Source organism: Perognathus longimembris, chromosome 4 (assembly GCF_023159225.1).
Source record: "Perognathus longimembris pacificus isolate PPM17 chromosome 4, ASM2315922v1, whole genome shotgun sequence".
NCBI lineage: Eukaryota > Metazoa > Chordata > Mammalia > Rodentia > Heteromyidae > Perognathus > Perognathus longimembris.
In genome coordinates this window covers 23,140,719-23,167,183 of record NC_063164.1, presented here as the reverse complement: position 1 = coordinate 23,167,183, position 26,465 = coordinate 23,140,719, and the positions used below count along the sequence as shown (strand labels likewise).

The 26,465-nt window shown below is 38.3% G+C and overlaps 1 protein-coding gene across 1 annotated transcript in view; it reads left to right on the top strand.

Annotated features, from left to right (window-relative positions):
• The window catches only part of Pth2r (parathyroid hormone 2 receptor), a 68,641-nt gene extending 48,646 nt beyond the window's left edge, over positions 1–19,995 (top strand). Inside the window, exons 10-13 of the mRNA XM_048344181.1 lie at positions 7,951–8,045; positions 15,382–15,520; positions 16,896–16,937; positions 19,407–19,995. Coding sequence (XP_048200138.1) covers positions 7,951–8,045; positions 15,382–15,520; positions 16,896–16,937; positions 19,407–19,799 — 669 coding nt within the window. The 3' untranslated portion in view covers positions 19,800–19,995. The remainder of the gene's footprint in view (positions 1–7,950; positions 8,046–15,381; positions 15,521–16,895; positions 16,938–19,406) is intronic.
• Positions 19,996–26,465: the final 6,470 nt, after the last annotated feature.

Sequence of the window (26,465 nt, the reverse complement as noted above, 5' to 3'; positions counted from 1 at the left end):
TGACAAAAGCGAAGATCCAGCCTGAACTTTTTGGCCAAGTTCTTTCTGCTTGGATTGAAAAACATGTCAAACAGCTTCTTAAATTTATGGGTAGAAATGTTTCCATGTAGATGGCTACATTTTTTTCTTAAAAATATGTTGACTTTAAAATACCTGATTTTTTTTCAGCTCTGTCTTTTCTTGTGGTGTGGTCTCCATATGTACCATGATCAAATTATTTGCCCAGAAATTTAAAACCAAATTGGGTGTCTTACTCAATTCTGGCTTTGGGTATCATTATAACCTAGATACTAAGGATTGTATGTGTGACATCAGAGTAAAATCTGATAAAATATGGTATTTCTAAATGATATATGAGCCAGATTAAACTTAGGAGAGTTACAGGGCTTATGAGTAGTCAGAGAGATATACATAGCTTGGTACAATTGTAGAAGAAACCATTTGATTTCAGAATTTTGGAAACAAAAACTGTAGCATTGTTGTTTCCTGTGTTTTGCTACTAAATTTGTCCTAAAGAGAGGTATTCATTGAAAAACTATAAATTTGTCATGAAGATAAATATCTCCAAATGTAATAATTTGTATTCACCTATACCATCTTGATGTTGATGAGGACGAATTTTAAATTCTCTATAACATCAAAATAAAGAGGAATATTTCGTGCTGAACAGAGAGCAAGTAGCAATAGTGTGATCCTGCAAGAGCAGCACTGGGGGAAGCAGAGATGCCCCACCCCAGGGACAAGTGACGAACCTGGCAGGGCAGAGAGGCCTACAACTAGCGATAAAGAGATGCTGAGTCCCTACTAGGCTGAGTGTTGGACAGGTCTGCACTAGGGGTTGTAACAGCTCAAAAGAATTAAAACTGATGTAGAAACACAGAATGGAAACATATGCATTCATTCACTTTTTTTTTTTTGTTGGTCATGGGGCTTGAACTCTGGGCCTAGGCACTGTCCCTGTTCTCTTCAGCTCAAGGGTAGCACTCTACCACTTGAGCCACAGCACCGCTTCTAAACATATGCATTTATATATGCATATACCTACATATATAACCTATGCACATATAAACACAAATCTAAATATACAAATATATATGTTTAGTATATTATACATACATACATATATATATATGCACACAATCCTCCTAAATTCTAACTGTGAAATTATATAGCAGGATGAGGGGAAAGAGGAAACAAAAAAGAATACTTTTGTGATATAGTTCAGCTATGTATGAAAATAGCAAAAGGAACCTCAGTGATCAATAAGAGATTAAAGGAGTAGGGTCAGAGAAGGCAATGGAGGTTATTCTAAGCAAAATATGATACATACATGTTCATGTGAAATACTGTAGTGAAACCCCTTGGTGCAATTTATGTACACTACAAAGCCTCCAGAATGACACTGCAGTAAAATAAGCTTGAGTGTGGTGAGCACCACAGAGGGAGGGAGGGCTAATGAATAGAGTGAATGAAAATGAAATGTGGTTAATGTAGTTTATTCACAAGTTTGAAAATAGAATAATGCAATTATTTAAAGAAGAGGGATAGGGTAAGGGAGGGTACTAGATGGGGTGGCTGTCAATAAGGATACATTGTTTATATGTGTGGAAATGACAATGAACTGCCCTCTTACAAGGAATGTATGCCAATACAAAGAAATATAGAATGGGAAAGTGAACAGACGTGTTTCAAGACATTTATGAGATGGATACCTTAAAGTTAAGAATGAGAAGGATAAAGCTGAAAACTCCTATCAGGATAGCTTTGAAAAGGAAACATCAAGTAGGTGATATCAGAACTGAATGTATGAAAGACAAGTGCAAATGTCATGGGCAAAGAGTGGAGAAGGGTTTTCCTTAGCAGTATGTGGCAAGGTGGAAATGGGTGGGCCACATTCTTGGTGGCTGGATGAAAGCACATCCCCAGATACACTGGAGATCAGAATGAACAGTTGAATGAGCATGAAATCCAGGCAAATGTATGTTGAAGTTTTCCTTAAAATTATGGTGAAACATGAAGATATTCAAGTATGAGCTAGGCACCAACGATTCACTCCTGTCATCCTTGCTACCCTGGAGGACTGTGGTTCAATGTGGCTAGCTTGGAAAGGAACCTTGGTGAGACTCCATTTCCAATTTGTCAGAGACCCGGCTCAAGTGGTACAGTGTGAGGGGTGAGTAAGAAAGCTCAGTTATAGCTCAAGGCTCTGAGTTCAAGCCTTCATATGGGGACCAAAAATAAACAATGAAAAAAAAGTCTGAAGGCACTCTGTTGGATATATTAGATGAACTTGTTTGGAGGAGCAAATGTCTGCTGAAGAGAGATACCGATTACTTACTGTTGTATATAAAGTTCATAATCCTAACCAATTTACTGTCATAGATCATGGTACTTGAAATTCCGTTGAGACTATTCCCAATACAGTTTCCACAGAGACAAGAATTAGGTGGAAATAACCATTCACCCCTGCAAGTTGCTGCTGGGAGGATGTAAGGGAGATGAGTGCTACAGAAGATGGAGATGGTGGTCCATGGTTTTTGCTCTTTGGTGGGAATCAATGCCACATATTCAATTCAATGGATTTATTCTCTTGGTTAGAGAAGCCAGAAAGTCTCAATTTACTTCCTTGTACAATGTGTTGCTCCATCCATGTGAATGGCCAATAAGGAGAACTGTATTTGAGGATCCAAGGAAATGCGAAGCACTGCCATCAATGAAAATGTAAACATGGGCTTAATTTAATGATATATCATACGTGCTGGAAGAAAAGTTATTTTTTTTGTTCCAGAATTATCTTTCTGATAGTAGATATAACAACTGATGTTCACAAAACAGAAGGAGGGGCTGGGAATGTGGCTTAGCAGTAAAGTGCTTCCTAGCATGCATGAAGCCCTAGGTTTGATTCCTCAGCATCACATATATAGAAAAAGCCGAAGGTGGCACTGTGGCTCAAGTGGTAGAGTGCTAGCCTTGAGCAAAAGGAATCTAGGGGCACTGCTCAAGCCTTGAATGCAAGCCCCAGGACTGGCAAAAAAACAAACAAAAAAACACAACAAAAACACAAAACAACAGCAACAACAACAACAACAAAAACTCCATCAAACAGAAGGAATGAAATGGGCTACCTAAAACTCAATTTTTGAGCCACTCTCAGCTGCCATTTAAGAACTAAAAGCTAACATTGGAAATCAGGGCCGGTTACTCATGGAGATACTTAAATTTACATGCATGTGTTCTGGAGGAGGTAGCTCATTTTCTGATCACTCCTCAAAAATAAGTCATAGAATTAAATAAAGTTCAAGTTGGGAAGCATTTGGAGGATATTTCTCCTGATGTTCATTTGCAATGTTATTGTAGCGATTTTGACCTTTAAATAACCCTACAGAGACACGATGGAATTGTGAGAGCTTATAGTTATCATTATAGATGCTGTGGGTTATTAGGAAAATATAGGTTACATGCTTATTTTGTTATCCAGTCTTTTTTTGTTGTTGTTGGTATATACTTGTATGCTTTATATTTTTATCCCTCAGCAGTTTTGTGTATCTAAACTAAGAACTGATGTTGGTGGTCCACTGTTTGTAGTGTTTGTCATTGACCTGCTCATTGTCTGACTCATGAGCTAGTTTCATGACTAACAAAATAGTTACCCTTGAGAAATCTGTATTGCTCAGTGCATTGAATACACAGTGCCAAGTTTTCAGGATTTTGTCTGACTAATGTTTTGCCTCACACATCTGACCAAGGGTATCACAGAGAATTTTGGCAGGTAGGATAAGATGGTACTTTTCCATAAAGGCCTTTAGGAAAAGGCTAAGTGGTAAGCTTTAAAAAATCCTACCTTTGGGGCTGGGAATATGGCATAGTGGCAAGAGTGCCTGCCTCATATACATGAGGCCCTGGGTTCGATTCCCCAGCACCACATATACAGAAAATGGCCAGAAGTGGCGCTGTGGCTCAAGTGGCAGAGTGCTAGCCTTGAGCAAAAAGAAGCCAAGGGACAGTGCTCAGGCCCTGAGTCCAAGCCTCAGGACTGGCCAAAAAAAAAAAAAAAAAAAAAGATTCTACCTTTATGCTCTTCGCAAAATATGAAGAGACTCAAAGAAATAAGGCATAAGCTTCTTTCTGCTGTGAAGTTAGTCATTTATTTCCCCAGTTGTTACTGAAAAAGGCCTGCTCTCCAAAAACAGGGATGAGTACTAAAGAAGTAAATGTTCAAAGAAGGGATAAAAGTTAATCTTCAATCTTGGATAGAATTTCAAGATACCAAATTGATTTTTATTTGAGGAAATTTTCCCTCCCAGAATATTTTCTTTCCTAAGCATGTCAGAACTTCAGACGAAGTTAAAACTGTACCATTTATATAAATGTGATCCTAAGGTACAAGTCATGTAGATAACCAACATTCCATTTGATATTAAATTAGAAGGTTATTGCCTATAAATCAGAAGGTTAGTAATTCAGACCAAGATTCATATAAACAAAGTAAATGTAATTTTTATGCTCATGACATTGAAAAGTAAGATGGGATATATTCAGAAGGCCTCAGAGAGGAACAACTATACAGAACCTTTCTCTACTGCCCTGATTTTGGGGACATCAGGTAATATACAGTATAGGGGCAGAGGAAGAACCACCCCAAACCATATTGCTGCCAAAGGCTGGGCTACAGCCAAATGGAACCTTTCTCTACTGCCCTGATTTTGGGGACATCAGGTAATATACAGTATAGGGGCAGAGGAAGAACCACCCCAAACCATATTGCTGCCAAAGGCTGGGCTACAGCCAAATGGGCCTATTGGAGAACCCAGCAATTGTTCCTATTTAGCCACAGGATTCTGAGGGAGGTTCTGTTGCTACAGGTACTGCAGAAAATCTGCCAGTGCAGGCTTCCATGATAAAGAAGATTAGCTGTCTAAATACACTCATATTTCTTCCTCAGCTTTTGTTCAAGGCTAATACTCTACCACTTGAGCCACAGCTCCACTTCTGGCTTTTTAGTGCTTAGAGATAAGAGTCTCATAGACTTTTCTGCCCAGGCTGGCCTTCAACTATGACCCTCAGTAGCTAGGATTACAGGCATGAGCTACTGGTGCTTGGCTACGTATCCATGTTGTTGTTGTTTTTTTTGGGGGGGTTGGTTGTGAGGCTTGCACTCTGGTCCTGAGTGCTGTCTCTGAGCTCTTTTGCTCAAGGCTAGTACTCTACCATTTGAGCCACAGCGTCACTTCCGGTTTTCTGTTGGTTAATTGGAGATGAAAGTCTCATGGCTTTTTCTGCCCAGGCTGGCTTCGAACCTTGATCTTCAGATCTCAGCCTCTTGTGTAGCTAGGATTATAGGCATGAGCCACTGGAATACGGCTTACTTATCCATCTTTTAAGACAGGAAGTTCTCCCAATCTTGGTTTTTCTTCATCTTTTCTGTAAAATCTCAGGTGTTCCTTAAGTTATTAAACTGCTGATTAGCTTTCAGTCGAATTTCTGGGTATTTTACCATATTTATCTGTGATATACTGTCCTAAGGGAAGAGTTCTTGGTTGGAGCACTTTAATATGGTGGTACTCAAAGTTGGCCCATATGCTGTCAGGTATAATTGCTCCTTTTCAAGGATGAAGACATGACAGCTAATGTTATTCCTATAGCAGTTCCAGCTTCAATCCCTATCATTCAAATTAGGGGGCTTTGGGGACGGGGAAACTGAGAGTAAGCGAGGCTTCAATCTGTAAAAGTACAATATATGCATGTGAAAAATACCTCAGTGAAACATTTTTGAAAAATGAATATACTCTTAAAAACAATGAGTGAGAGTAATAGAAAACAGATCTTGTGTGAAGAATGGGTGGTAGAGGAGGTAAGGCCGATGGAAAGAGTGAATATAGTTAAAATACATATAGTTAAAGCACATGTGTGGAAGTTAAATAACGGAGCTTGAGGAGATTGGCTTGGGAAAAGAGGGGGTGAAGGAGAGAAATGGAGGGATGAATCTACTCAAGGTACATTGTATGCATGTGTGGACTTACCATCACCAAAGCTCCTTGTACAATGAATTGGTGCTAATAATAATGTAGGAAAAAAGTCTTACCACTAAGTCCTTTGCAATTATGCATTTGTAAGCCTTTCCCCCCCCTTTTTTTTTACCCTAACTCTATTGTACTGCCAGGGTCTGTAGCATTAAGCAAAGAGGAAATAAGGAAATCCTTTGGCTATTCAGGAAATAATGTCCATGCAATAGATAAACAACTTCACACCTTGTTGTAGATAAAGGTTATGTCTCTGAGCAAGATGTTATAGAGGGTGAAGATCTGAAGTTTTGCATCTTTTGGGATAACTGAAGAGAATATATAAGATTAGAGTTAGGAATTCATGATGGGAAACTACTGAGACTTGGTCCTAATTCCAGCTGATAGCTGATAAATGGATGGCACAAATCAAATCAGTTAATCTCTTTCAACTGGACCTTTATTTGTGTACATTTAACAAATGAATATGATTTAAATCTCACATTAGATGAAGCTTAAAGTGAGCAAATATTCAAGGATGGGGTGCTGTGGTTCACTTGCAGGCATCTTTCTTCTTCAGCTCAACCCTTAGGTTGAGAAGGAAGCTGTGAAATTACCCAGAGGGGCATCCATGGAAGTTGGAAGGAAGATGGTATAAGCATGGTGGCAGTATTTTAGGGCTGATGCAGATAATCAACTGCACTGGGGACTCAATAACCCAAATTTTCCAATTTCCAGAAATGTTTTAGAACTCTCTATGGCAAGCTATCTTCAAGCAATGGGGACCTTGATGGGCTATCAGTTCAGCCCCTACCTCTTTCATTGACCCAATGACTGTTTGTGACCAGCTACAGTCCTGTTGTTCCTAGGTAGCACTTTCTGGACAGTGGTCAACTCCCTGAATGAAGACACTCCAGGGGCTTAGGAATCCTGACCTTCATGCTTTCTTCTTGTTCTTCTTTATGTTGAATCTCATCAAAGAACCTTGGATATAAAGAGCTTATTTTTTTTTTCAATCCAAGCCCATCTTCTTTTTTAAAATGTGGAATGAGATTTTTTTTCCCCTAGTGCTTCCTTCATCCATAACATCTAGAATTCAGTTTAATTTTCTACATGGTTAGTTTTTCTTATACACGATCTTTCCTTTTTGTTTTTCTCTTTTTAAACCTTAACATATGTCTCCTAAGATGTTTCATACATCATGGGAAAGACAGTGTCTCCAGAACAAGTATTACTCCTTCCTCAAATATAGACAGAAGTATTATTTCATTTTAAAAGGGCAGTCTCATTTATATAGCTCTTATTTTATTTTTGTAATCTTATAGTCTGCTATGGAGCTTCATCCAAACTTTGTTTTGGAAACTGAAATTTGGAATTCTCTTTATCTCTAATTTCCAGTCTGTTGAAGCTTTTTAATTATTTTGTTTTTGCAAAAAAAGCAAATCAAGACCAGTAGCTTTCCACGCAATACTGTGAGCAACTGATCATATAAAATAGTACTTATTGAAATGAACTCCAGGAAATGGAAAGAAGAGGTTTTTTCCTTTGTTGTTTTTTTTCTTTTCCATTTGTTTTCTTTGTCCATGTATCTGTCTTTGAGAAGGTAAGTGGGGCACAGAAATGGAAGGACAAAAGGTGAACAGATGCAGCAGACACTATGTTGAAAATGAGTTATGTAACTTGCTGATGGAGATGAGAGGGGAAACTAGGAGAGAGTGAGGGAAGAGGCGACATTGTACAAAAAGGAATGAACTCCTTATCTGATCTGTTTAACTGTACATCACCTTTACAATCATAATAATGCATAAAATTAATCACTTTCAATATTTCATCTATATTTTATTCACATTTATTGGAGTCTTTGAGTACAAAGAAGTTCAATTTGTTAAATTTCTATGAACATCTTGAAGACTAATTCAGTAATTCTTTATAATATTATTTTCTCTTGCAGATGAATTTTATTCTCTTTCTGAATACAGTTAGAGTTCTAGCTACCAAAATTTGGGAGACCAATGCAGTTGGACGTGACATGAGAAAGCAATACAGGTAATTCAAGAGCAGCCTCCCCATCAAAGAGTATGTGTTGGTTATTATTCAAAGAAAAAATATCAGTTGCTCCCAAAAGACCTTTAAGAGATTAAATTTATGAATGTATATCTTTTGTTTCAATTATGTGAGTTATTAGAAAAAGTATAAAACCAACCTGTAAATAACTTTAAGCTTTCTCAGTGTGTTTAAATTCTAACTACACTGTTATGTCTTCTGAGCAAGTTGGTATTTTTCTATGGATTATATGAACTCTCAGAAAAATCACTTGGTGATGAACATAGGCAATTTTATATGCATGTATTATGTCAGAAGAAAGTGGTTTTGTTGTATTGTTAAAAGCAATTTGTTTAAGCATTTGCTTAAAGCAAATGAATTGTGCTGTACTGATAGAGCTTGTCTTGTGTTACATTCCTTCCATGAAGTGTAAGACCAAAGGATGACAGAACACCAACAGATAGAGTCTTTCATTTTTCTTCATAAAGTAAAAAGGTGCAATAGTGTTTGAAAACTACTTTTTTCTGTAGTTATGAATGTTAGCTGATTTGTTTCTATATTTCTAAATGACACAAATTTACTATTCTTTGGAAAAAAGTTGCCCATGAAATTTGAGAAACTCAGCAGGAAACAAATACTGATATCCCAAAACAGAAAATAGATAACATTTAGAGTTTACCTGTCAGGGGATTGTACCTCATAAAACTGGAAGAGAATAAGTTATTAAGAATTTTAATTAGCCATTACTCAGAATTTGGTACAACTTTAGAAAAATTAAAAAAATCATTGTGAAGGTGATGTACAGAGGGGTTATAGTTGCATAGGTCAGATAGTGAGTGCATTCCTTTGAACAGTATCACCCTTTTCCTCATTCTTTCCTGTTTTTTCCCCTCCTGATTTTCCTTCCCTCCATCCTGTATAGTTAATTTCCAACATAGTGTCTAGTGAGTATCACTGCTGAATTGGTTCACCCTTTGTCCCACCCTTTCTGTGCTTCTCTTTACCCTCCTTAAGTCAGATAAGCTTACAGAAATCAAAACGGAATAGATCACAAGAAAGGGGGAAAATAAAGACCACATACAGTACAATGAGAAACTTCTTGTAGACAACTTTTTAATAATATAGTAGTTAAAATTTTTAAAGTTTAAAGTGTTGATTAGAATAGGCTAGTAAAATATTTTTCGAAGTTAAATATATCTTTTTTCATAGCTGAAACACATTTCGTATTATTAATGCTTTCCAAAAGTTAAAACACAGTAGAAAATGCTTTTCTCACTTGAGATAAAACTGGGGAAAGTACTTGGCAACTATCTGGAAATTCAATTTAGCGTTCAGTTTCTGAGATCTTTGGTCAGTTTCTGAGGTCTTCTGACCAATCTTACTTTTTTTAAGTAGACTTGGGAAAATATAATTTGTCTTGGTGCTATTCCTACCATCAGGGTTGAGAATTTAAATTTACATTTAATTATTTTAGTATCTTTAAACTTTTGTTTCATATTAGCTTTGTCTAACAAATGTTCAAGCATTCTTGCTAAACTATGCAAATGATGGCATCTCAGACAGTAATTACCTGAATGCTGATGGCTCATGTCTGTCATCCTAGCTAATAAGGAGCCTGAGATCTGAGGAGGGTTCCAAGTGAGCCTGGGCAGGAAAGTCTGTGGGACTCTTAGCTCCAATTCACCACCAGAAAACCAGAAGTGGTGCTGTGGCTCAGAGTGGGAGCCTTAAACTTGAGCAAAAAGTGACAGTGTGCCCAAGCCCTGAGTTCAAGCCTCATGACTGAAAACAACAACAAAACAATAATTAAACATATTTCCATGAACAATACTGTAAAAAACTGGAAATGATTTCAGAGTTCAGATTGTCTTTTCAGGTGAGTATATACTTACAAGTAGAAAAAGACTTCTGAAAAGTTCTCAAAATCTCTCAGTTGGTATGTTACTGGACTGAAATATAATTCAATTACCCTGATCACTTTAAAAGTATTTTCATATAGAGATAATTGTAGATGTTCATACAGTTGTAAAAATAGTATAGAGACAACAGTTCTCAGCTAGTTTTCCCCAAAGGTAATGTACTAAATAGTGTATAATCAGCTATTTTCAAACAGCATTGACAGGAAGTATTTAATATATCAGACTTCACAAAAAAGATGACATGTTTTCTCCCTTGTAAATTACACTTCAACTTGTTTATAAATTAAGAAAAGGGCTCAGGTTTAGGAAAATGTAAAGGCTATAAAAATTTAAAAAAATTCAATGCAAAAGAACATTTTAACATTTTAGGTGATTTGGTTTTCCATTAATGTTATACAAGAGTAATTAATGTTTATTATTTTGGAATAAATACCACTGATACTTACTATACAGTATATAGTAAAGAGGACAGCTCTTAAGATTGCATCATCACTGACTGTAATTTTAGGTAAACATTTTCTTTGTCTGACCCTCTGTCATGACTTGGAAATGTGATGATAATTGTGTCATATGGTTTTCAAAATAAAATGAAGCAGCTGGTACAAGATGTAACAAGATTATGATGTTGACTTGCCATTTGTTTCATTTTCTGAGTTCCCTCCTGTAATCTACAACCTAGTAGGAGGCAGAGAAAGGTCAAGGAGGAAACTGATTTATCTTTCCTAAAGCAAAGGAAGTACCAGTAGACAGGAATATACAAAGTGCTATGTACATAAAGAAAAGAAAAAGGTTCTTTTGAGATCAAGAAGGATCAAGACATACTTAAGAAAAATAGTTTTCTTCAATGCTTTCTTTTTTAGCAAAAAATGATTCTTTAAAAAATTAGAGAGTTTTTCTTCCTTTTTATTTTTTACATTTTTAGTGAAGATTTGTTGTAGTATAACAGGATAAAGTAAAAGAAATGGGAAAAAGAAAAACATTTCCTTCAGGAAATAAGAATGAAATACTCCAAAACTTTAGACTTTCTAGAGGCATTCCCTGGGTGCGAGATCACCAAGGTCCAGATTGTGTAAGAGACTGAGACTTCAAATTATTTGGCTCCTTTTCATTCCTCTTGTGGGAGTGACTTTGGACTCACACAATCTATTCCCATATTTTCAACAAGCCAGAACACTGTCCGTTGTAATATTCCTGAGTGATCTCATGTCTGTGCTTCTAGTTTGCAGTTGTAAAGATGCTTCTGCTGTTATCTGGAAATGGTGGGGAACCTCAGATTTGCATATTGTTTCCTAAAGTATATTAAAATAAAAAGAAACTATTGTTATAAAAAATGTACAGACAATGTGCTTGGGGACCAGATGGACCCTGAGGAAAACCAATGTTGAGGACTCTCATGTGCCTATGGTTATACAAATGGACAGATGATGACTTTCATTGTCTCGAACTCATTCTTGGCCTTGTGCAGCATAAACGAGCACACTTTAAATATTTTACTTAACTCACAATTAATGAAGGAAGCAAAATATTACAACTAGTTAAGAAATGAACTTAACCTACAATCAGATAATGAATGTGAAGTCAATTTATAAATGGATGAAAACTAGCAAAACTTGTCAGTGTATTCCAGTCTGCCGTTAGTGGCGTTCTTGTAAACATTAGTGGCATTTTACAGGATACAGTTTGCGTTTCTGTGAACAGTAATGACATACTGTGATTGACTGGTTGACTGGTTTCCAAACTGTCTCTCAAGATTACTAGCCAGTGGTTTACTTGTCCTGTATAATCCTTTTCCAAATTTCTCACTTTGAGTGCTGGCAAGGCCTATGAAGAGGTTATTTATTTCCCTTGGATTAATTTACAGTATATGGTAAAAGGCATGGCCTAGTTGCTCCTATGTACCATGTTGCAGTGTTACATAAACCTTTTTCTGAGCCTGAGGAGCCTTCTGCTGGCTTTAATGAAGTCATTTTGTATGGTGGAGGGCTGAAGGACAGCCTATGGGCACTACAGCCAAGCTGATAGTCAACAGACGGCCTTACAACTGCTGAAGGATGGAGATGTTCTAGGAATTCAAATGAGTTTACAAGAGAAACTTGAGGTTTGGATGAAAACTCAACCCAACACCTTTATTTCAAGTGTGTCAGGCCCTGCCAATATGACCCAATTAATTATGTTGTGCCTGGATTTTTGGCATGCTATAAAATTTTATAGCAAATATATAGCAATGCTTTAAGCCAGAAAATTTTATAGCCACTTGTTATATAATAGTAGAAAAATATAGTTATGATCTGTTTTCTACATATTAACTTTTTTACTATAATAGTATTTACTCACACACCCAGATAAACCTCAGAATTAATTAATTAATGCAGATGGAATTAATGGGTTATCTAATGGGTTTCATTGATGAACCAAATCGTACCTAAACCCTTGCATTTGTGGCCATTCCACAATCTACTGTTTTGCTTTATTTCTTTTGTTTTAACTTAATTTTTGCCTCTAGCCATGCTCAGTAGGAACACTCAAAATTAGCTCGATTTTGAGAGTAATTACCAGGGGAATTTACCTTTAACTTTAAGACAGAGAACGTAATTTTCCTTTCAGAGCAATGTTGGACAAGAGCCTGAAAACTCCAGTTAATGTTGTCTTCCTGTATCTGATTAAACTGAATTAAAATGCCACGAAGGCATACAAAGTGTCCTGCCAGTCTTATATCCATGGGAAGCCAAGATGGCTTAGTTGAGATTTAGGGGGAGGACAAGCACAACTAAAGATTAGTCACATCAGAGAAACCCATTACTTACCAGGTATGCTGTCTTTCATGAAAAGGGCTTGGTGTGGAATTCTAAGACTGAATGGAATGTAAGTAAGGCAAAGTATGTAATGTAAAGCTAGGAGCAGCAGAGGATAAAGCCCATAGGCTACAGCGAGCACTCTGATTGAGAGGCTGGTAAATGGACTTGAGCAAGGAAGTACAGCAAATGTGCCACTCTAGACAGCAAAATTAGGCATTCCAATATGGTTTTGTGGGATTCTCCAGCTTCTGTATGTGTTGGAAAGAAGGACAAATGTCAAGATTATGTATGAGAATAATGGTTCCTGGTGAAACCCTCAAGCTCATATGGACTCCTGAGCTTTGTTTTCTCATTTCAGAGATCATAAAACTGAATTGCTGTCACAGTGGTCATGAAGTTGAGAATCTGAAACAGTTTTTCTTAGTCTTAGTGTAGCTCACCAAGGTAGCTTATTTCCAAGAAGAAAAATAAATCAATAAAGAAAGCAGTTACAGGAAAGACTAGTGAGAATGGAAGAAGGTTGAACTGTTTGGGATTACTAAAGTGAAAATGATTCAGAGAGGAAGGGACAAGTTTGAGAAGATAGAAGCCACACGGCAATTTCTTGGACAAAAAGTATAAGCAAAACAGTGCCACCCAGCAACTGATATCTGGCTTTCTTTGTTTTAAAACAAGCAATAAGCCCATCTGAATTAGTCAAAGAAAGCTAGAACCTATAGGCCATATAGATACAGATGCATATAGATGTATGAAATGGATAGATATAGGTATATGTGCCGGGCTCGGGTCGCCTCCCCTGGCACGGGGGGGTCAGGCTCTACTCTACTCTAATCGCTCCCTTTCTCACCCTCTCCCCTGGTCACCCGACCCGCAGGTAAGGCCAGAGTGGAGTGGGGAGCTCAGGAAAGACCTCAGGTGCACGCGGCCGTAGGAGATCACTTTACCTCCCTCCTTACCCTTGAAGAAAGCCAGGAGTATGCAGATCTTGGAGATGCTTCAAGAGCAAATCTGATTTAATAAGGGAGTGGCTAGCAGTTGATATAGTAGGGGTGACGAGAAAAGGGGTGATCGACCGATAGCTGACGATAGGCTGGCGAGCTTGTCATAGGACCCCCTCATGAGCTAATGTCACGTGGATAGCACCACCCCAGGGGCAAAAAGCCCGCAAGAATGGGGAACACATGGGCTGGCGAGAAAGTCGGAGGGCTGTTCGCAAAGCCAGTTCTTCTGGTTCCAGACCCAGAGAATTGTGGCCTGCTTCCTCATTCCCCCAGGGCTGGGGGAAAGGCAGCTTCTCAGGAGCGCTCTCCATTGCCCTTCCCCCTCAAGGCCAAAGCTGAACCCCAACATATATGATGAGAGGTTAACTAGGGAAGTTAGCTTATGTGATCTGGAGCTCAGAAGTCATGCATATAGTAAGCCTCTTGAAAGCCGGATAGATACCTGTAAGTAACATGGCTCAGTTCAAGTTCAAAATCCTTAGGAACATGGAGACAAGTGGCAAGGCCCCAAACCTAAAGGACTATTGGTGCAAGTCTCTCAGATTATAGTGGCTGCAAAAGCTGGAGTCTGATGCCTAAAAGGCAGAAAGGTTTTCTAGCTGTGGAACACTCTTCTTCTTCTCCTTCTTCTTCTTCTTCTTCTTCTTCTTCTTCTTCTTCTTCTTCTTCTTCTTCTTCTTCTTCTTCTTCTTCTTCTTCTTCCTCTTCCTCTTCCCTCTTCCCTCTTCCTCTTCCCTCTTCCCTCATCTTCCTCTTCCCTCTTCCCTCCTCCCCCTCCCCTCCTCCCTCCCCCCCCTCCTCTTCCTCCTCACTTTTGTTATTTCTGGTCCCTCTGTGGATTGATGGTGCCCATCCACACCAAGGGAATATTTCCTCACTCAGTGCACTGTCACACAGCCATCTCTTCTGGAACCACCTTCACAGCTCTTGTCCCACAATCATGCCTTACCAGTTCTTTAGATATCCATTAATCTAGGCAAGTTGACACTGATAAACACCACACCATTTGTTCTGGAAACCCAGAATTCCTTCAACTACACAGGGAAATGTATATGAAAAGTCAAGAGAGAGAAATAATGTCAATCAAAGCACCTAGTTCGAAAACAAGAAACCCTAAGCTTTATTGAGCTATAGATAATTTGAGAGAGAGAGGAGGAAATGATCACATGTAGCTCATAAGAAAATATGAAGCATCTCCAAGAGTGGTTGATTTTTCAGGAGAACTCAGCAAGCCAAATGCGCTATGTGACAGTGAAGGCAATTCCCATGGGTAGAGGAAATGCTTCTCTAAAACTCAGGAAAAGAAAACAACATTTAACCACTTTATTAACAAAGACTATTCTGTTATCAAGAGAAATGTAAGTAGCATTAGGGAGATTTATGAAACACCTATTATGAGAGGTAAGAATTAACCACCTGATTTCATATAAGAGTGGTAAAGAGGAGGAAAGAGACTCCTCTCTCTCTCTCTCTCTCTCTCTCTCTCTCTCTCTTCTCTCCCTCTCTCTTGGAAGTGGTAGGATCTAAAGAGTGAGTTCACTGTCAGCTCCTGTGATCTAAGCTGCCTCTCCTGAGCCATGCTCAAGATTGGTGAATTGAAAGGACTTTCCCTGTTCTCTTTCAGGAAACTTGCCAAATCGACCCTGGTCCTGGTCCTGGTGTTCGGAGTGCATTACATCGTATTTATCTGCCAGCCGCACTCCTTCACTGGGCTCTGGTGGGAGATCCGCATGCACTGTGAGCTCTTCTTCAACTCTTTTCAGGTGAACAGTGGGGCCTTGTCATTTGGTTTTCATAGTCTGCACTTGTTCTCCCATGCATTCTCTTTCTTGGCACTCTGGTTGTGATGCACCTGTCTTTGGAGGCCTGCCATGACAATACCCTGTGGTACTTTTGGCTTTCCTTCCTAGAAGTCAGGCAAGAGTCTTTGGACCTCTTCAGAAACAACTCTGGAGCTGTTTGTCATACCAACAAGTCTGGGCTGCAAGATAAGATGGTGCATTGCTGCTAAAATATGGAATGTCTGCAGAGCGAAGGCCTCTGCTTTTGTGTATGGAAAAATAAATGAAAGCAGAGGATGGATACAGGGAGGAGGGGAGAAAGGGAAAGGGAAACAAAAAGGAAGAAGAGGTTGCTCTCCTCCCTTTTATCTTGTCTGAAACAGGAGCATCACCTTCTGTCAGTGGAGTCCCTTTACCTTGTTACCCACAAGGCCCTAATTTGATGAAGAATCTCAAGCATATGGTCTCCTGTTACATCTACAACAAAATTCAAATACCTGTGCCTGGCAGATACAGCGCTGTGTGACATACAGCCTGCCTGCCACTCATCTTATCTCACACTACATTTCTTGTACCTTAGCATGTTTAACCACCAGAATGTTTCACCACTCTACAGTTTTGTTTTCTCAAGAGGCTCCCACTTACAGCTCTCTGCCTGGAAGTATCCCTCCTTTCCTTCCTACAAATGGCTTCTTGTTCTTGTCACTCAAACTAGCTGAAATGTCACTCCTTTCAGAGAGGTGTTTGTTGAGTTCCTCACTGAATATATACACCCTATTGTTCTCCATAACAACATTTATTTTATTGGTGGAACCTTTATCACCTTGTTTTTTTTTCATGTGGCTCTTTCTTTGTATTTTACCCATGTCTCTTTTCTTCTAGAGCTGTTTTGTTTACATCGTTATATCCCTGTATCATGCTGAGCAGCTCTTAGCACACCATTGAGCTTAACAGATTTTTTGAGTGAATGAAAAGACTTCTTTGTGTTCTTTCCATAATACTCTATGCCTGGAGTTTTTAGCATTCACCACATATAAACATACTTTTCCAAGCAGGGGATGGGTATTTATGTGATCTTTGAGTGTGGCAAAAGAAAGGCAAGTAGTGTAATAGAAATCGGTTCTGTGTGTAACTGAACAAAATAGTCCAATTGTAGTCACTAGCTTGGTTCAGCTGACAATATGGAAACAATTTGAATGTAAACTTTTAAGGATTTGGAAACAGTAAGGGACAATAATTTGTACAATTATCCGAGGGAATCATTATAGCAGAGGTTAAACTTCTGCAGTTTGACATTAGACAGTTTAATTTCACGAGCTTCATGAAATTGTCAGTAAGTACCTTTTTTATTCCACAGGGTTTCTTTGTGTCTATCATCTACTGCTACTGCAATGGAGAGGTACGTCTGGAGGAACTCAGGACATTTGATGACTCTAACTCCAAATAAACTTGTACTTTAGTCCATTTTGTCTTGCCATCAGAGCACACTTGCTGCTCGATCATTAAAGAAGAACAAAGGCTTATTCCTTGCAATTGTAAGAGCTGATAAGCCAAAGGTCAAGGCCCTTTATTCTGACTAGGATATTCTTGCTGCATTATTCCTTCACAGACTGCAAATGCAAGAGGGCTTAATAGCTGAGAGAGCAAGAGATGAAGAGATCAAACTTACAGACTCAAGTCTTTTCCTAAATGGGGTTTAGCCAGGTGTGATGGTGGAGCCTTCATCTCTAAGCACCTTCCTCGGAGATTAAATTTTTTAGCACTGGACTTGGGAAGGGACACATTAAAACCACAGCAATCTGTAAATGGTTCTCACAATGTCACCTGAATCTCTTTAAAACATTTCTAGGATTTGTAAGAAAGAATGTGTAGGAGAAGGGAAATACTTTAACCACAATTAGTTTGAGAGTGTAAGCACTGATGTAAATAAGCTAAGGTCTTTCTCCTCTTTAGCACTTTTGAGAACTCAGTCTCCAACAGTCAGGTTTAAAATCAGGGTACTGTAATAGAGATTGATGCTTGCATGGACAACTAGTTTCATATTCCACTTAATGCCAGAACTCACATTCTGTTTTAAGTTCTATGAAAAACTCAAATATACCTTTTCCTTGAAAAATCCATTGAGCTGTTTTGATAATTCAAAAACTAAAAACTGGTTAGGAGATAGTTTATTTAAGAGTTGGAAGTAACCCCATTGGGTGATGCATTTTATCTGTAAGCTTTAACAAGTCCTGATATTGAGTGAGTTGCCATCATTTTTCTCTCTCAAAATTCAATACGCAGCAACTTTTAGAACTGCAAAAATACTAGTGTCTGACTATATGTCTGACTATGTGTCTGAATCTATGTGTCTGATTACAGTTAGAGGATCAGAATGAAACATTGTAAACCAGTCTTCCCAGAAAAAACCCAAACCCAAACATAAATAGCAACTTGTTAATTCCTTGATTTACTTTTGCATTGTTTTTACCTTATTTTGCAGAAGAGGTAAGTATATTTATTTATTTATTTTTATTACTTTTAAGTAGTTGTATGGAGGGTTTTCAATTCAACATGTCAATTTATAAGTATAATTTATTTGAATTAATGTCACCCCTCTTCATCACTCTCTCCCATCTCTCTCAATTCCAGCCATTCCCTTGACTTACCTGGTTTCATTTTCACACATGAATATTGAATGTTATGACTGTATTCACCCACCCTTTTCCTCTCAATTGGTGTATCTCCCTCCCCTTAAGTGCACCTCTTTCCCCCAACTGCATATTCCCTAGCTTCCTGTAAGGTCTAGTTATTATTGTTGGCACAGGTGGACAGATAGGATTTTGGTTTTCAGGTGCTATTAACATACCAGATTTTGAGTGCTTCCCTTGAACTTTTAAAAAGGCTTTTCTTCTATAGGAAGTAGCAGTAGGATCAAATCCTCAATTGCAGAAGTGGAAGCAAAAGCCCTATCCTATTAAGAGTGAAGTTCATGGGCTAGGTTTGTGGCTCAAGTACTTAGCAAGCCTGAGGACATTGATTCAATTCCCACTACTGCTAATTAAACACACAACAAAAACCCAGGGAAGTTTGGACATCATGCCTCCCAAACAGACAAGAGAGTGAAATATTTTAAGCTCCTGAGGTGTCAGAATTACATATTTATAATTCTGAGTCTACCATAGTAAGTATTGTAAGGAAGGAGGTTGGGCAACTATCATCAAAGGTGCAGGTTTAAACCATCAGTAAGAACATTCTAGAGGTTGGGGTGGGGACATCCTAGGGCACAACTTTCAACTACTGCTTAAAGCCTTGGGAGAGCATGTTCAGCATTCTTTAGTGCACAGAGTTCTGTGGTCCTCTTTCCATTATTTACCTCTTATTTGTCTTCTGACCCAAATATTCTTTTTCTTTCTTTTTTTTTCCTGCCCCAAGGCTGGTATTTCTTGGACTTGCATTTGTCCCTTTACTTTCTATTCATCTCCAGAATGGCCACATATTCCAAAAGTTTTATGAGGTAGAGAGGGAAAAATATCTCTACATTTCTAAAGTGCCTGCCCCATCGAGGGACTTCAGTTAGTATTGATGCGATCAAGGCAAACAGCCTTGTAGCAAGCTCACTGGACCTCCCTTATTGTTTTTTTTTTTTTTTTGGCCAGTCATGGGCCTTGGACTCAGAGCCTGAGCACTGTCCCTGGCTTCTTCCCGCTCAAGGCTAGCACTCTGCCACTTGAGCCACAGCGCAGCTTCTGGCCGTTTTCTGTATATGTGGTGCTGTGGAATCGAACCTAGGGCCTCGTGTATATGAGGCAGGCACTCTTGCCACTAGGCTATATCCCCAGCCCCTCCCTTATTGTTTTTGATGTAGAACACATTTCTTGTGGTTTAGGTTCAAGGTGAGGTGAAGAAGATGTGGAGTCGGTGGAATCTATCCATCAACTGGAAAAGGACACCACCCTGCAGCGGCCAGAGGTATGGCTCAGTACTCACCACCGTGACTCACAGCACCATCAGCCAGTCACACATGGGAGCCAGCACTCGCATGGTGCTCATCACTGGCAAGCAGGCCAAAACTTCCAGCAGACTGCCCGAGAGCCACGTGACTTTGCCTGGCTATGTCTGGAGTAGTTCAGACCAGGACTGTTCACCACTGTCCATCCAGGAAATGAAGGATGGTGAGGGGAGAAAGGAAGGTGATATTCCAGTGGAGGAGCCTTCTAGACCTTTGGAATTTATCCTAGACTCTGAAGGTTGCAAAAGAGAAGCAGAGGATGTCATCTGAGTCAACACCTGTACCATTAGTGGTCTGGTGATCTGCTTGGACAAGGAATGGTTGGTTGGCATTCCTCTGCTTGAGCCTCAGGCTGAAAAAATCAGGGTAAAAGTGTTATTCAGAAGTTTTGTGTTTCCATGAATTGTCTTCTATGGGTACTCTAAGACACACAAGGGAAGATATCAGAGGAAAAAATTATTACTTTATTTTGACATCGTGTTGTTTTCTGAATTGATGGTAGCTCATTTTGCTCTGTGGTGGTTCTTTTTGTCTGTTACTTTGGGGCAGAAAAGCTTTCAGTGTGGCTCTACATTTCTTTCATAAACATCATCCTAAATACGACACAGAGATAATTTAGTATGTGCTATTTTTATTTTTATGAAATTAGTACTCCTTTTCACTTTCTACACTTTAGTGTACTATAATCATAAACTTTAATGTATTTTTATCATCATATTCATTGTATCTGAACATAGGAGTAATTAAAGCCTGAAAAATGTATGTGGAAACACTAAAGCACAAAGAACAAGTACACATTGGACAAGCAGTTGACTGGACATTAATAAAATGATAAATTTATGATAGCTATGGGTGACTCTTCCTAAAGACAAAGAAAATTTTGCTTTAAAAAAGAATATTTCTCATAGACATTTTTCTGAATATTCCCTTTGTGATCAGTGAAACCTAAGCCCTTTGTCAAGTGTGAAATGTCAAAGGTTCTCAATTGGCGAGCTTAGGTCTACAAATGGATTGTTGGTGTTCATTTATACTGAAACAAAATTACACTATATATTTTTCTCTTCAGCTCATTCTTTGTTCTGTTGCAGATAACATGTGGGATAAATTAAAAGTTTGTTTTTAAAAATGCATTCTTTGAATCATTTCTAAAAATTTCCTTTCAGTAGCTCACATTATTTTGAGAACTAATCAAATTTTCCTTCTTCAAATCCACAATTATCTGTATGCATAACTCTTGTACTTTCCTGAACTTCAAATTTCAGTGTACTGCAGATATTAAAACATTTACTAAGTGTGAAAATGGATACTTAAAATAAATATACTTGGGTAATATGGGAAATATCAAGTTCTTACTTCCTAAGCTATCTCTGAAGTCAAAGTTTGCTTAGAACTCCCACTGAAATTCAGTGGACTCATGGGAAAACTCAAGCAGTATAATTCTGTAGACAGGCACAATCATCGTCCAACAAAATAAAACACCAGGAAATGGGTACTTAAAAGGGTTAGGATGGGATCAAAGGGTTGGGGTAGATGAATGAAGAGAAGAAGCAGGGGAGAAAGCATCAAAATTCAATATATATTCTACAAAGTTAAGAAAAGTGAGGGAAGGGGTGGGTTTTGAGGGATGGATAACAATATTGAAAGGAGTGACATTGGAATTTTTTTTTTAACCTTTAGTTATTAGTATCTTCACTGAATAAATTAGGCTGGCAGTTGCTTATTCTCAGTGCTTCAAATGCTCCATTCTAATCCCATCTTGCCTTTAAGGGTTCTGGTTAAAAAATTTGCTGCCATTCTGGTGGGCTGGCTATTATATGTGACTTGTCCCTTTTCTCTTGCAACTTGCAGTGTTTTCCCCTTGTTTTTCACACTTAATATTTAACTATGATGTTCTCAGAGTTTTTCTTTTTCTTGTATACTGAGTGTCCTGAGAGCCTCATCTACCTGAATGGCTCCCCTCCTCCTCAAAGATTTGAGAATTTTCGATTACTTTATTGAGTATATGTTCTTTTCTTTTTAAAAAATAATAGTTATTTATTGTCAAAGTGATGTAAAGAGGGATTACAGTTTTAACCTTTAGGCCTTGGGTACATTTCTTGTACTGTTTGCTACCTCCTTCCTCATTCCCTATGCCCCCTCCCCCTTCCCCTCTCCCCCCATGAGTTGTTCAGTTGGTTTACACCAAACAGTTTTGCAATTATTGCTTTTGTAGTCATTTGTCTTTTTATCCTTTGTCCTTCGATTTTGATATTCCTTTTCACTTCCCTAGTTCTAATACCAGTATATACAGTATCCAGGGTACTCAGATGAGATACAGTGATAGTGTGGGGACAAGCACAGGATACAAGAGGATCATCAACAATAGAAGCAACGGTTTCACATGGCAGGTTGAAAGTAATTACAACAGTGATATAACACTCGTTTCCATACATGGAGTCCATTTCACTTAGCATTATTTTATGTGTTTATAAGGGCATAGCTATTAGGCTTTTATGATCCTCTGCTGTGACTAGCCTAAACCTGTGCTAATTATTCTCCATGAGGGAAATCTTAGAGTCCATTTTTCTTTGGGTCTGGCTCAGTATATTTTTTTTCCAAGTTCTTCCATTTCCTTATGAATGGGACAATGTCATTTTTTCTGATAGAGGCATAGAGTTCCATTGTGCATATGTACCACATTTTCCTGATCCATTCATCTACTGAGGGGAATCTGGGTTGGTTCCATATTCTGGCTATGACAAATTGCGCTGCGATGAACATTGTTGTGCTGGTGGCTTTAGTATGTTCTTGTTTGCAGTCTTTTGGGTAGATGCCCAAAAGTGGGGCTGCTGGTTCATAGGGGAGCTCTATATTTAGCCTTCTGAGGAATCTCCATACTGCTTTCCAGAGAGGTTGAACCAATTTACATTCCCACCAACAATGAAGTAGGGTTCCCTTTGGCCACATCCCCTCCAACACTTGTTATTGTTGGTTTTCTTGATAATGGACATTCTTACTGGGGTGAGGTGGAATCTCAGTATTGTTTTGATTCGCATTTGTTTTATGGCCAGTAATGTAGAGCACTTTTTCATATGTCTCTTGGCCATTCTCATTTCCTCATCAGAGAAGTCTCTTTTTAAGCATGTAGCCCAATTTTTGAGAGGGCTATTGGTTCTTTGCGGTTTTGTTTTGGAGGAATATAATTTTTTTAGTTCTGCATATATTTTAGATATGAGGCCTTTGTTACTTGGATGGCTGGTAAAGATCTCTTCCCAATCTGTGGGCCTTCTGTTTATCTGGAGAGCTATGTCCTTTGCCCTGCAGAAGATCTGAAGTTTGATGCAGTCCTATTTGTCCAACCTTTCTTTGATTTGTTGCAATTCTGGGCCTTTATTAAGGAAGTTTCATCCTGTGCCAAGGAGCCCAAGTGTTTCTTTTACTCCTTCCTGTAGTGTTTTCAGGGTATCTGTTTTTATTTCAAGGTCTTTTATCCATTTGGAATTGATTTTGGTGTGGGGTGATATATACGGATATAGGTTTAGTTTGTTGCAGGTGTTGATCCAGTTTTGCCAGCACCATTTGTTAAAGAGGCTATCTTTCTTCCATCCTATTTTTTTAGCTCCTTTATCAAAGATTAAGTAGGCATAGTTCTGTGGGTTCATTTCTTGGTCTTCAGTTCTGTTCCATTAGTTTTCACGCCTGTTCCTGTGCCAATACCAAGATGTTTTATTACTATAGCTTTGTAATACAGCTTGAAGTTTGGTATTGTAATTCCTCCAGCACGGTTCTTTCTGCTGAGGATTGTTTTTGCTATTTGGGGTCTTTTATTGTTCCATATGAATTTCTGGATTGCCTCCTCTCATTAAAAAATGGTGTTGGGATATTAATGGGTATCACATTGAATTTGTAGATAGCCTTTGGCAATATTGCCATTTTAAAAATATTAATTCTCCCAATCCAGGAGCATGGGAGGTTTTTCCATTTCCTTAGTTCTGACTTAATTTCGTTTTTCATGTTTTTAAAGTTCTCATCATAGAGGTCTTTCACTTCTTTGGTTAAGGTTATTCCTAGGTATTTTATGTTTTTTTGAGGCCATTGCGAGAGGAGTTGCTTTCTTGATTTCAGCCTCTGTCTTTGGGTCATTGGCATATAGAAAAGCCATTGATTTTTGAGGGTTTATTTTATATTCTGATACTGTGCCAAAGTTTTGGATCAGCTCTAGTAGCTTGGGAGTAGAGTCTATGGGGTTCATTAGGTATAGGATCATGTCATCTGTGAGGAGAGAAAGTTTAACTTCATCTTTTCCTATTTGGATCCCCTTTATATTTTCTTCTTGCCTAATTGCTCTGGCTAGGAATTCTAGTACTATGTTGAAGAGGAGAGGAGAGAGTGACATCCCTCTCATGCTCGTGATTTTAAAGGGAATGGCTTTAGCTTTTCACCGTTTAGAATTATGGTTGTTGGTTTGTCATAGACTGCTTTTATTATACTCAGGAAAATGTTCCCTGGAATCCCAGTTTTTCCAGGGCTTTTATAATAAATGGGTTCTGAATTTTATCGAACACCTTTTCCGCATCCAGAGATATAATCATGTGGTTCTTTACCTTGCTCCGGTTGATGTGATGGATTACATTAGTTGACTTGCGTATATTGAACCAACTTTGCATCCCTGGGATGAATCCAGTTTGATCATGGTGTATGATTTTTCTGATGACCTGTTGAAGTTGATTGGTCAGAAAGAATTTTTGCATCAATGTTCATCAGGGAATTCGGTCTATTGTTCTCTTTTCTTGATGAGTCCCTGCCTGGTTTGGGGATGAGGGTTAGACTGGCATAATAGAATGTGTTTGGTAGCAAACTTTCTCTTTCAATTTCATTGAAGAGTTTGAGAAATATTGGTGTGAGTTCTGTTTTGAAAGCCTTGTAGAATTCTGATGTAAATTCATCTGGACCTGGGCTTTTCTTGGATAGGAGATCTCTTATTGCCGTTTCTATTTCACTGCTGGATATGGGTCTGTTTAGAAGGTTTAAATCTTCATGGTTGAGTTTGTGGATATCAGTTTTTGCTAGGAAATCATCCATTTTTTCCAAGTTCTCGAATTTGTTGTCATAAAGGTTTGTAAAATAGTCCCTTATTGTGTTCTGAATTTTGGTTGTTTCTGTGGTGATGTTACTTGTTTCATCTCTGATCTTGTTCATTTGGGTGTGCTGCCTTCGTTTTTTGATCAGATTTGCTAGGGGTCTGTCTATCTTGTTACTTTTTTCAAAGAACCAACTCTTCATTTTGTTGATTCTTTCGATGGTGTGTTTTTTCTCTATGTCATTTAATTCTGATTTGATTTCAATTTTTTGCTTCCATCTATTAGCTTGGGGTTTGGCTCATTGTTCTCTTTTGAGGAGCTTAAGGTGCTTCTTTAAGTTGTTCCATTGCTGTTTTTGCAGTTTGTTGGTATAGGCACTCAGAGATATAAATTTTCCTCTGAGCACTGCCTTTGCTGTGTCCCAAAGGAGCTGGTGCTTTGTGTACTTATCTTGGTTTATTTCCATAAACATTTGAATTTCTGTTCTAGTTTCTTCAATGACCCACTGATTGTTCAGCAATGTGTTGTTTAACCTCCATGAATTGTAGGATTTTCTGTGGTGGCTGTTTGAGTTGAGCTCTAATTTTATTCCATTGTGGTCTGAGAGAATGCAGGGAATGATTTCGATATTTTGAATTTGTACAGATTTTCCTTGTGTCTTAATATGTGATCTATTTTGGAGAATGTCCCACGTGCTGCTGAAAAGGATGTGTATTCTGGTGTTGCTGGATGAAATATTCTGTAGATGTCGGTTAAGTCTAGTTGGTCTATGCAATTGTTTAGTTCTGACGTTTCTTTGCTCAGTTTTTGATGTGTTGATCTGTCCAGAGATGACAGTGGAGTGTTAATGTCTCCAACTATCAATGTGTTTGGGTCTATGAGTGTTTTTAGAGTCAGTAGAGTTTGTTTGATGAAGTTGGGTGCTCCTGTATTTGGGGTGTAGATATTTAGGATTGTTATATCCTCCTGTTGGAGAGATCCCTTTATTAGTATGTGGTAACCTTCTTTGTCTCTTCTTACCTTTTTAAATTTGAAGTCAATTTTATCTGATACTAGGATTGCAACTCCAGCCTGCTTATGGGGCCTGTTTGCTTGGTAGATTTTATTCCAGACCTTCATTTTTAGAAGATGTTTGCTTTGCTGGATAGATGTGTCTCTTGGAGGCAGTAGAAAGATAGATCTTGATTTTTGATCCAACCTATGAGCCTATGTCGTTTGATTGGAGAATTAAGTCCATTAATGTTGAGAGTTAGGATTGAGAGATGATCGTCTGTTCCTTTCATTATAGCTATCTTGTTAGAAGCTGTGTCTTCCCAATTCTTGATGTAATATTCTGGTTTTCTATTTAGGGTTCATTTCTCTGTCTGTATTGTGATCTTGATTACTTTCCATGTGTATTACATCCTTGAGGATTTTCTGTAAGGCTGGTTTGGTGGAGATACATTGTTTCAGTTTCTCCTTACTGTGGAAGACTTTTATTTGACCTTCTGCTATGAATGAGAGTTTAGCTGGGCATAGTATTCTTGGTTGATAGTTTTCTTTAGGGTGTGGCATATCTTATTCCATGCTCTCCTTGCTTTCATGGTCTCTGCTGAGAAGTCTGGGGTATTTCTGATTGGTTTTCCTTTATATGTGATTACTTTCTTCTCCCTAACAGCTTTAAGGATTCTTTCCTTGGACTCTATTGATCCTGTTTTGATCACAATGTGTTGGTGGGATGTCCTGTTCTGGTCTGGTCAGTTTGGAGTTCTGAATGCATCTTGTATTTGGATAGGCATATCTTTCTGGATATTTGGGAAGTTCTCAGCTAATATTCTGTTAAATAAGTTGCCTATTACTTGAGTATATTTTCTATTTCTAGTTTTGTTTCTCTTCT